Source organism: Leopardus geoffroyi, chromosome B4, assembly GCF_018350155.1.
Source record: "Leopardus geoffroyi isolate Oge1 chromosome B4, O.geoffroyi_Oge1_pat1.0, whole genome shotgun sequence".
NCBI lineage: Eukaryota > Metazoa > Chordata > Mammalia > Carnivora > Felidae > Leopardus > Leopardus geoffroyi.
The window spans coordinates 83,794,708-83,806,332 of NC_059341.1; the positions used below are offsets into that span (position 1 = coordinate 83,794,708).

Here is an 11,625-nt window from a genome sequence, read left to right on the forward strand (position 1 = left end):
AAACTGAATTCCTGCTTTGACTTCGTTTTAGGACTCTGGGGCCTGGTCAACAACGCAGGCATTTTTCACCCACTTTGCTGCACTGAGTGGCTGAAGATAGAGACCTACGTGGATGTCCTCAAAGTGAACCTCATTGGTTTGATGGAGGTGACCTTGAGCATGCTTCCCTTGGTGAGGAAAGCACAGGGGAGGATTGTTAATGTCTCCAGCATTCTGGGAAGAGTTGCTTTCTTTGGAGGAGTTTACTGTAGCTCCAAGTATGGTGTAGAAGCCTTTTCGGATGTTCTGAGGTAATGTTCTCTTTTTCTTTCTTTCTTTTTTCTTTTTTTCCTGAGGCAATGTTCTTAAGTTAAAACAAAAGCAACTGTTGAGCACCTTAAATATGTCTTAGGCATTGTGATAATTGCTTTTACCTACATTATCTTATTTCATCACTCCCAAAATCTTGATTTGTAGATACTATTACTAATCTGGCTTATATAGGAAACTGAGGCTCAGATTCAAGTCTCTTTCCTAAAGTTCACCTGCCGCAACCAGCACTTGGCAGAACTGTGTTTTGACCCTAGGTCTTTGTGTCCTGCCACCACATCATAGTTTAATTCTCGAGATTTTTCTTTAATAAAATTTCATTTCTTAAAAAAATTTTTTTTTGTGTTTATTTATTTTTGAGAGACAGAGAGACAGAGTGTAATCCAGGGAGGGGCAGAGAGAGAGGGAGACACAGAATCTGAAGCAGGCTTCAGGCTCCAAGCTGTCAGCACAGAGCCCGATGTGGGGCCTGAACCCACAAACCGTGAGATCATGACCTGAGCTGAAGTTGGACGCTTAACCGACTGAGCCACCCAGGCACCTCAATAAAATTTCATTTCTGAAGAGAAGATAACTGTCTTCTTTCCCCCCCAAAGTGAGACTGTCATTGCTTCTCCACGGTGACTCTCTTTTTCTCTGGGTGCTCATCTGCTTTACTCTGTATATCTTTCCTTTATCTAAGAACTTCTTCTCTTAGAACTTCAGTTTGCCACGACCTAATGGCCCTGCCTCTACCTCCTCTCTCTTTTTCATGCATTGTTTCAGCCTTAGTCCCTCTCTATCAGCTGGTTCCTTTTTATATTCCCTGTACATTTTAGTTCCTAAGAGAGAGGACTCTATCAGCTGTGTTCATTTTCTGTGTGTGCCAGGTGACCTATTACATGACATTTTCGTGCACTTATTATGTGTCAGGCACTGTTGTAAGTACCTTATATCTAATAAGTCATTTATCTTCTTTGAAATCCAATGAGGAAGGTATTATTATTATTATTATTAAAAAAATTTTTTTTAACGTTTATTCATTTTTGAGAGACAGAGAGAGACAGAGTATGAGCAGGGAAGGGGCAGAGAGAGAGGGAGACACAGAATCTGAAGCAGGCTCCAGGCTCTGAGCTGTCAGCAGAGAGCCCGACACAGGGCTCGAACTCACAAACTGATATCATGACCTGAGCCGAAGTCGGACGCTCAACCGACTGAGCCACCCAGGCGCCCCAAGGAAGATATTATTTTTATCCTTATTGTATGTATGAGGAAGCTGAGGCACAGAGGTCAATAATTTCCCGTGGTCATAACATAGGTAGTAATAGGCAGAGCCACTCTCCAGTCCTAAGTGGGCTTTCCTCTCATCAAGTACCCTCCCTGGTCCAGTCAGCTGTGGACATGATAGTGTAATCATGTGGCACAAAATATTGCTGCACAGGGCACCTGGGTGGCTTGGTCGGTTAGGCGTCCTGCTCTTGATCTTGGCTTGGGTCATGATCTCACAGTTCATGGGATTGAGCCCCACATAGGTCTCTGCACCGACAGTGCAGAGCCTGCTTGGGATTCTCTCTCTCCTTCTCTCTCTGCCCCTCCCCTGCTCTCTATCTTTCAAAATAAATAAATTAAAAAAAATATTGCTGCTCAGATTTCCCTTTGTCAGGGGCTAACTTTAGAACAGTTTCACACATGGAAATGAGCTACAAATATTTTATTTTATTTTTTAATTTTAATTTAATTAAATTATTATTTTTAAATGTTTGTTTCTTTTTGAGAGAGAAAGATAGAGTGTGAGCAGGGGAGGGGCAGAGAGAGGGAGACACAGAATCCGAAGCAGGCTCTAGGCTCTGAGCCATCAGCACAGAGCCCAACTCAGGACTCGAACTCACTAATTGCGAGATCATGACCTGAGCCGAAGTCAGACACTTAACTAACTAAGCCACCCAGGTGCCCCTATTTTTTTTTTTTAATGTTTATTTATTTTTAAAAGAAAGAGAGTGTGAGTGGGGGAGGAACAGAGAGAGAGAGAGAGGGAGACACAGAATCTGAAGCAGGCTCCAGGCTTTGAACTTGGGACCAGTAAGATCATGACTTAGGCCAAAGTCAGATGCTCAACCGACTGAGCCACCCAGGCACCCCAGCTGTGAATATTTTAGGCACCATGTATTAGATTTCTATGGCTGCTGTGAATTTTGTTTAGAATTCTGTTTTTTTTTTTAATGTTTATTTATTTTTGAGACAGAGAGAGACAGCACAAGCATGGGAGGGGCAGAGAGAGAGGGAGACATGGAATCTGAAGCAGGCTCCAGGCTCTGAGCCATCAGCACGGAGTCTGATGTGGGGCTCGAACTCACGGACCACAAGATCATGACTCAAGCTGAAGTCAGATACTTAACCGACTGAGCCACCCAGTCACCCCAGAATTCTATTTTTTTAAGTATTCTCCACACCCCACATAGGGCTCAAACTCACAATACCAAGATCAAGAGTCTCACACTCTATTGACTGAAGCAGCCAGGTACCCCATGACTGCTGTAATTTACAGTGTCTGAAAACAACACATATTTATTCTCTCACAGTTCTGGAGGCCAAAATCTGAAATCAGTATTACTGGACCAAAATCAAGTTGTTGACAGGGCCAGCCTCCTTCTGAAGGCTCTAGGGGAGAATCTGTTCCTTGCTTCTTGCACTTCTGCTGGCTCTCTGCATTCCTTGGCTTGTGACTGCATCACTCCAATCTCTGCCTCCATGGTCATGTTACCTTCTCTTTCTTTGTTGGCCTTCAAATCTGCCTCTGCCTGTCTTATAAGGATAATTGTGATTGCACTTAGTGCACACCCAGATTATCCAGCATAGTCTCCCTATCTCAAGATCCTTAACTTAATCTCAACCACAAAGTCTTTGCCATACAGGGTAACATTTATAGATTCCAGGGATTAGGACCTGCTACTTTTGGGGGCTGTTATTTAGCCTACCACATGCCATGACTGGTAGATATCTCTTATAATATACATATTGTATTATCTGCCTAGGAAGGGAATAGGGAAATAACTGAGGAAGTTACATGAGTTGTTACCATGTGATGAGCGCTTTGCCTGGCTTCCAGTTTAACTGACATTTTGTTTATCTCCATGGGGCTGCTGCCTGCTGATATACCACCACTCACAACTGGTTTCTCAAACCCCTTGACTCATTCCCAGACCAAGAACAAAGACCTGTCCATCCAATATTCAAATCATGAGTTCCTTTAGAAAATTCCAGCATGCCTTAATTGTGCTAAGGCTGAACAGGGAAAGGAAGTTTTGTCCCACATATGAGTTGGAGTTTTATTTATTTATTTTTTTAATTTTTTTATTTAAAAAAAAAATTTTTTTTTTTAATGTTTATTTTATTATTTTTGAGACAGAGAGAGACAGAGCATGAACGGGGGAGGGGCAGAGAGAGAGGGAGACACAGAATCGGAAACAGGCTCCAGGCTCTGAGCCATCAGCCCAGAGCCCGACGCGGGGCTCGAACTCACGGACTGTGAGATCGTGACCTGAGCCGAAGTCGGACGCTTAACCGACTGAGCCACCCAGGCGCCCCTGAGTTGGAGTTTTAAAGGGAATGTAGATGTTGTGGTGTGATGGGAATCACAGTGAGGAAGCTACAAGGGGAAGTGAAATTTTAGGGTGGCTTGCATAGCCCTCCCTCTTTCCCAGCACACACAGGTACCTGGAGAATCTTTCTCACATGGAAGGTTTTAGATTTTGCTTTGATAAGGTAGGCTCTTCCATTAGAATAGTGGTTTTTAACCTTTAGGATGCCTCAGAGCCACCCGGAAGGCTTATTCAAACACATTCACCCCCAGATTTTCTGACCTAATAAATCTGGACTGGAGCCCAGTAATTTGCATTTCTAACAGGCTCCCAAGACGCTGATGTTGCCATTTATCTGGGGTGCACAATTTGAGAACCACTCTCTGCTTTAGAGGGTCATGATGCTTTGTGTTCTATATTCTTATGGACCATTATTTCAAAGATTTCTCCTTGACATAGCTTGGGCTTCATCTGCTCCAGTGAGGCTACTTGAACCTCTAGATTAGGGAACACCCCTTATCACTGTCTGCTGAACACCTAGAGTATACCTCTCCTGTGGTGCACAATGCCATCCTACTTCTGGTGAAGGCAGTGCTTAGCACAGTGCCTGCTACATAGTCAGCCCCTGATCAATATTTTGGAACTGTTTGTTGAACTAACATGAATATTCTGGAATGACCAATGACTTGCAATTTTAATGCCCATATCATATTCTGTTAATGTTCTCTTGGAGTCTTAGAACATATGGTCATTTTTCAGAGGCCCATGCTTTTGTGAGTACAATTCCTATTACCTGCTACTCCTCTCTTCCCCTTTCTTTACTTGGAAATCTCCTCTTTATCCTTCAAGGCTCACCTGAAACATTCTTCCTCATTGAAGCCTTCCCTGACTCCATCAGAAAATCTGTGTACCTTCTGCTCTCTGCTCATGTAGCCCCTGGAATACCTCTGCTTTATAATTCTTTTGAGTTGTGTTATAATTATTTGCTTACTTGTTGGACTCCTTTACTGTGAGCTTTTTGAGGCAAGCAACTGAGCCTTAATTTTCTGAGACTGTGCATGTAAAATACTTAGCACAGTAGCTGCTCTAAAAATGCTAATTTTCTTTATTATTCCTTGTATTCTGCATGGCTTGACTGTCTAACATGTGGTAGGTACTTAATAACTCTGTGAAAAGAGGGGCTGTAGAATTGAATGGTTATGGCAGTTTATATAATCATGTCCCAATTTTTGGACCTAGGGATATTTAAAATTTTGGTTTTTTCCTCTCCATTTCTTTATCCTTTAAAATATTCAGTAGAGATATTTTTATAACCCATTTTGTTTTGTTTTGTTTTGTTTTGTTTTGTTTCCTCCCTGAGAGCATTGAAATGTGCTGTCTCTCAATCAAGAGTTAACTCGAGGGTTTTTATTTTCAGGCGTGAGCTTCAACATTTTAGGGTGAAAATCAGCATCGTTGAACCTGGCTACTTCAGAACTGGAATGACAGATCTGCCGTGGTCCTTAGGGAGAATAAAGCAAGCCTGGGAAGAAGTCCCTGCGCATATTAAGGAGGCCTACGGACAGAAGTTTTTTGATGCCTGTGAGCTTTTCTTTTCATAGGATAATTGATAACCTTGCATGAGAAAGGGGAAAGAGGGTTGGTGGGGAATGATTGGCAGGCTCTGAGAACCGAGAACTAAGAACTGTTTAAGGAAACAAAGCCTTCCTGGGACCAGAGGGATTTGAGAAGGTCCCAGGGCTCTCATGGTTGGCTTGGTGATGAGGAAGAAGTTATATTGACAGCTTAGGGGCAAGGCCTGTGCTGCCTTGTCACCTACAGGCCTGGCCACCTGAGCACTAGGGAGGTATTACATGGTTAGAGACATGGAACTTCTGGGTCTCGAGAAAGGGGTGCCCCTCTGTAGTTTGGCAAGGCTGGCGTGGGAGGTCTGCACAACTGAAATACAGTCTTTTTGGTAACAAAGGGCCCAGCTACAACTCCATTCTTACTGTGGGAGGAGGGTGAGTGTATGTGTGTGAGTAGAGGGCAGTGGGTGAGAGCCAGCTTTGCAGGGCCCTATTGACTGTGTCCAGAGACTAGAAGTCATGTGCAGGCCTTAGGAGCTTCATGGGAGTGAGATGGTTCAATTTCTTGTAAGAATGTCATCTTTAGGACCTGGAAGAGGAGGCAATTTGGGGGTAAAGGCAAGGCAGTCTTCTTAGTAGAAGTAAGTCATGCACATCAATATGGGGTTTCAGCTTCTGGGGAAAGCGACGCTTTTTCTTCAAAGAAGTCAGCAGCTTGCCAAGGCCCAAGGCAGCAGCTCTCCTTTCCATTTCATGAAAGGATCCTGTGATGGGTGGGTAGCAGCAGCCCTGTCACCGGCTTTGAGTGACATTGTAGTCCAGAGAAAAGAAGGCAGATAGAAGACTCCCAACCTACAGCACTGTCTTCTGGCCTAAGAGGGTGACCATTAACACAGCACTGTCTTCTGGCCTAAGAGGGTGACCATTAACACAGCACTGTCTTCCGGCCTAAGAGGGTGACCATTAACACAGGAGAGAATTGGGTCAAGAAAAAGCTGCACAAAACAGTGCTTGAGCCTCTCAGAACTCATAGCAGGCCAGGGCACCACAGTTCCTAACATGCCAGAGGGCCAGCTACTGTTGTAAACTTTTCCCCACCTAAGGTTTTCAACTGTGTATTAGGGAATTTTTTTTCTCTTGTAGATATATAATAGTTTGACAATAGAAATGAAGAGGAAAACAGAATTTATTGTAGTGACATTATGTAAAGCATATATGGATATAAAAGGATATATGTATTTCATGATTTAAAAGGAGTTGAGAGGTGCCTGGGTAGTTTAGTCGGTTGAGCGTCTGACTTTGGCTTAGGTCACAATCTCGTGGTTCTTGAGTTCGAGCCCCACGTTGGGCTTTGTGCTGGCAGCTCAGAGCCTGGAGCCTGGTTCAGATTCTGTGTAATCTTAAGTGTAATCTTCTGTGTAATCTTAAGTGTAATCTTAAATTTTCTGGTTCCCACATTAAAAAAAAAAAAAGGAAACTGGTGAAATTAATTTTATTAGCACAGTTTATTTAATCCTGCCTATCCAAGATACTATGATTTTGGCATTCATTTATTTATCATCAATGAAAGGTTGTTAATAAGGTATTTTATATTCTTTTTCTTATTAGTCTTTGAAACTTGGTATGTGTTTTTTTTTAAGTTTATTTACTTAGAGAGAGAGAGAGAGAGAGAGAGAGAGAGACAGAGAGAGACAGAGACAGACAGACAGACGGGGCAGGGCAGAGAGAGAGGGAGACAGAATCCAAAACAGGCATGGCACTGCCTGCCCAGAGCCTGACTTGGGGCTTGAACTCATAAACCATGAGATCATGACCTGAGCGAAAACCAAGAGTCGGACACTTAACCAACTGAGCCACCCAGGTGCCCCAATATGTATTTTATACTTATAGCATATCTCAATTTGGATGCTAAATTTTCCTAGGAAACACTTCATCTGTAGATTAATAAAATTTATAGTTGCCAGCAGCGTTATTCATAATATCCCCAAAGTGGAAAAGTGGAAACAAATGTCTACCAACTAATGAATGGGTAAACAAAAGGTCATATAACGAATATAAAGTCATATAATGAATATAGTCATATATATATATATGTATGTATATATGTGTATATATATATATATATATATATATATATATATATATATATATATATAATGAATATTATTTGGCAATAAAAAGGAGTGAAATACTCATACATGCTACAGCATGGATGAAGTTTGAAAACATTTTGCTTAGTGAAAAGAAGCCAGTCCCAAAAGATCACAATGTATAATTCTATTTATATGAAATGTCCAGAAAAAGCAATCCCCAGAGACAACAGGTAGATTGGTGGTTGCCTAGGACTGGTTGGGTTGGCAGAAAATGGTAGTGACTGCTAATAGGTACAAGTTTTCTTTTAGGGATGATGAGAATGTTCTAAACTTAGATTGGGTGGGTGGTTGCACAATTCTGAATATACTAAAAGTCATTGACTTGTACACTTTATTTATTTATTTATTTAATGTTTACTTATTTATTTTAAAAGCGAGAGGGAGCAGGGGAGGGGCAGAGAGAGAGGGAGACAGAGAATCTCAAGCTGACAGCGCAGAATCCGACGCAGGGATCGAACTCACGAACTGTGAGCCAAAATCAAGAGTCTGACGCTTACCCAACTGAGCCACCCACACACCCCAACTTGTACACTTTAAATGGCTGAATTTTATGGCTTATGAATTATAACTCAATAAGTTGTTAAAATGTTTCCAGTTGCAAAAGTAGATTCACATACCTATGTTGTTCCAAAAATGCTAAAATGTTTTCCAATGATGGAATTGAGGTTTAAAATGAAAATGAAAATTTAAAAATTCAGTTTTTAGTCATACTAGCTATATTTTAAGTGCTCAGCAGCTGCATTTGGCTATTGGCTGCCACTGGGAAGCGTAGGTCTGATTAGCCTAATCCTTGTAGAAATTAAATGTAGTTAGACTTCTGTGACTGTATATAACTGGAGCTTAACATTAAAATCCAAAGAATAAGATTGCTGACCACCATTTCTCTTTTTGGATACAGATCACAATGGCATCAAACAAGGGCTGTTGAGATGTAGCACAAACCTGAACCTGGTCACTGACTGCATGGAACACGCTCTGATATCTGTGCATCCCCGTACTCGATATTCAGCTGGCTGGGATTCTCAGTTTTTCTTCATTCCTCTGTCTTATTTACCTACGTCACTGGCAGACTACATATTGACTAGATCTTGGCCCAAACCAGCCCAGGCAGTCTAAAGAAAACTGGTTTGATGGCTCTTGAAATGAAGAAGACAAAGTCTGAAATGGATCATTAGTGTCTCAGTAATCCTTATTAGGAACTAACATGTTTGCATTCTAGATAACCAAAGCTTATTCCTTTAGGTGATGAATTTTTATTACTTTAAGCATTTTTTGATGAGGATATTTCCAAACTGCGTCATTCTTCTTTACCTTATTAAACAGAGTAGACTGAAAACAATTCAACTTGTCTTGATGTTATTTCTTTATGTAAATAAATACTTGTTCTGTGCCATGGTACACTATTGCTCAAGGACTATTGAGAAATACATGGGCCTGTTTATCCTTACTTGAAATTGATTTGTACTATGGTACTTTTTTTTTTTTTTTAAGTTTATTTATTTATTTTGAAAAGAGCAAGGGAGGGGAGGGACAGAGAGAGGGAGACAGAAGATCCGAAGTAAGCTTTGTGCTGACAGCAGAGAGCCTGACATGGCTCAAACTCACAAACCATGAGATCATGACCCAAGCCAAAGTCAGACGCTTAACTAACTGAGCCACCTAGGTGCCCCTGATTTTCAATTTTTTAAATCAAAATAATATACACATACATACTTAAATGTTCAGTTAATACTCAAAAGCTTAAAAATAAAAAATATCAGTTCCCCACCCTTCATTGCTGCTCCTCGGAGGTAAATGCTTTCAACTTTTAGCTATTTCTTCTGCTATTAACCTCTATATTTGTAAATAATATGGTGTCTGTTTTTTAAATTTAAATTTTAGTTAGTTAATATACAGTGCAATATTGGTTTCAGGGGTGCCTGGGTGGCGCAGTCGGTTAAGCGTCCGACCTCAGCCAGGTCACGATCTTGCGGTCCGTGAGTTCGAGCCCCGCGTCGGGCTCTGGGCTGATGGCTCAGAGCCTGGAGCCTGTTTCCGATTCTGTGTCTCCCTCTCTCTCTGCCCCTCCCCCGTTCATGCTCTGTCTCTCTCTGTCCCAAAAATAAATAAACGTTGAAAATAATATACACATACATACTTAAATGTTCAGTTAATACTCAAAAGCTTAAAAATAAAAAATATCAGTTCCCCACCCTTCATTGCTGCTCCTCGGAGGTAAATGCTTTCAACTTTTAGCTATTTCTTCTGCTATTAACCTCTATATTTGTAAATAATATGGTGTCTGTTTTTTAAATTTAAATTTTAGTTAATATACAGTGCAATATTGGTTTCAGGAGTAGAATTCAATGTCTTATCACTTACATACAACACCCAGTGCTCATCACAAGTGCTCTCCCTAGTACGCATCACCCATCGAGCCCATCTCCCACCTCCCTCCCTCCATCAACCCTTAGTTTGTATTCTGTCATTAAGAGTTTCTTGCAGTTTGTTTCCCTCTCTTTTCCCCCCACCCTTTCCATATGTTCATCTGTTTTGTTCCTTAAATTCCACATATGAGTGAAATCATATGGTATTTGTCTTTCTCCGATTATTTCACTTGTCATAATACATTCTAGCTCCATCCATGTTGTTGCAAATGGCAAGATTTCATTCTTGATGGCTGAGTAATATTCCAGTGTGTGTGTGTGTATCACATCTTCTTTGTCCATTCATTAGTTGATGGGCATTTTGTCTCTCTCCATAGTTTGGCTATTATTGATAATGCTACTATAAACATTGGGGTGCATGTACCCCTTCAAACCTGTATTTTTATATCCTTTGGGTAAATACCTAATAGTGCAACTGCTGGATCATAGGGTAGTTCTATTTTTAGTTTTTTGAGGAACCTCCATACAGTTCTCCAGAGTGGCTGCACCAGTTTGCATTCCCACCAACAGTAAGAGGGTTCCCCTATCTCCACATCCTCGCCAACACCTGTTGTTTCTTGTTAATTTTAGCCATTCTGACAGGTGTGAGGCGTGACAGGTAAAGAACTGATGTTTTTTCTTTTTAAGCTTTTGAGTATTAACTGAACATTTAAGTATGTATGTGTATATTATTTTGATTTAAAAAGTTAAAAATCAGGGGCACCTAGGTGGCTCAGTCAGTTAAGCATCTTTGGCTTGGGTCAAAAACCATTGTGGTTTTGATTTGTATTTCCCTGATGAGGAGTAACGTTGAACATCTTTTCATGTGTCTGTTAGCCATCTGGATGTCATTTGGAACAGATGTCTTGGAAAAGTATCTATTCATGTCTTCTGTCCATTTCTTAACTGGGTTGTTTGTTTTTTGGGTGTTGAGTTTGATAAATTCTTTATACATTTTGGATACTGATGCTTTATCAGATATGTTATTTGCAAATATCTTGTCCCATTCTGTAGGCTTCCTTTTAGTTTGATTGTTTCCTTTGCTGTGCAGAAGCTTTTTATCTTGATGAGGTCCCAATAGTTCATGTTTCCTTTTGTTTCTCTTGCCTTTGGTGATATGTCTAGTAAGAAGTTGCTGTGGCCAGGGTCAAAGAGGTTGCTGTCTGTGTTCTCTAGGATTTTGATGGTTTCCTGTCTCACATTTAGGTCTTTCACCCATTTTGAATTCATTTTTGTGTATGGTGTAAGAAAGTGGCCCACTTTCATTCTTCTGCATGTTGCTGACCAGTTTTCCCAGCACCATTTGTTGAAGAGACTATCTTTTTTTCCATTGGATATTCTTTCCTGCTTTTGTTGAAGATTAGTTGACCATATAGTTGTGGGTCCATTTCTGGGTTTTCTTTTCTGTTCCATTGATCTATATGTCTGTTTTTTTTGCCAGTACCATACTGTCTTGATGACTACAACTTTGTAATATAGCTTGAAATCTGGAGTCATGATGCCTTCAGTTTTGTTTTTCTATACTGTTATTTCTTGATTTATTAATTTTAGACATTCTCAATTGATTTTCTATTGAGGAAAATCCTGTTGATTTTCCTATTAGATTATATAAAGGCCACTTTCTTGGCCATTT

The 11,625-nt window shown here is 40.7% G+C and overlaps 1 protein-coding gene across 7 annotated transcripts in view; it reads left to right on the forward strand.

Annotated features, from left to right (window-relative positions):
* The window catches only part of HSD17B6 (hydroxysteroid 17-beta dehydrogenase 6), a 50,509-nt gene extending 41,583 nt beyond the window's left edge, over window positions 1–8,926 (forward strand). For all 7 annotated transcript variants that reach the window (XM_045465503.1, XM_045465506.1, XM_045465504.1 and 4 more), the window contains 3 exons: window positions 32–290; window positions 5,284–5,447; window positions 8,486–8,926. In XM_045465503.1, coding sequence (XP_045321459.1) covers window positions 32–290; window positions 5,284–5,447; window positions 8,486–8,703 — 641 coding nt within the window. In that variant the 3' untranslated portion in view covers window positions 8,704–8,926. The remainder of the gene's footprint in view (window positions 1–31; window positions 291–5,283; window positions 5,448–8,485) is intronic.
* The last annotated feature ends 2,699 nt before the right edge of the window (window positions 8,927–11,625 follow it).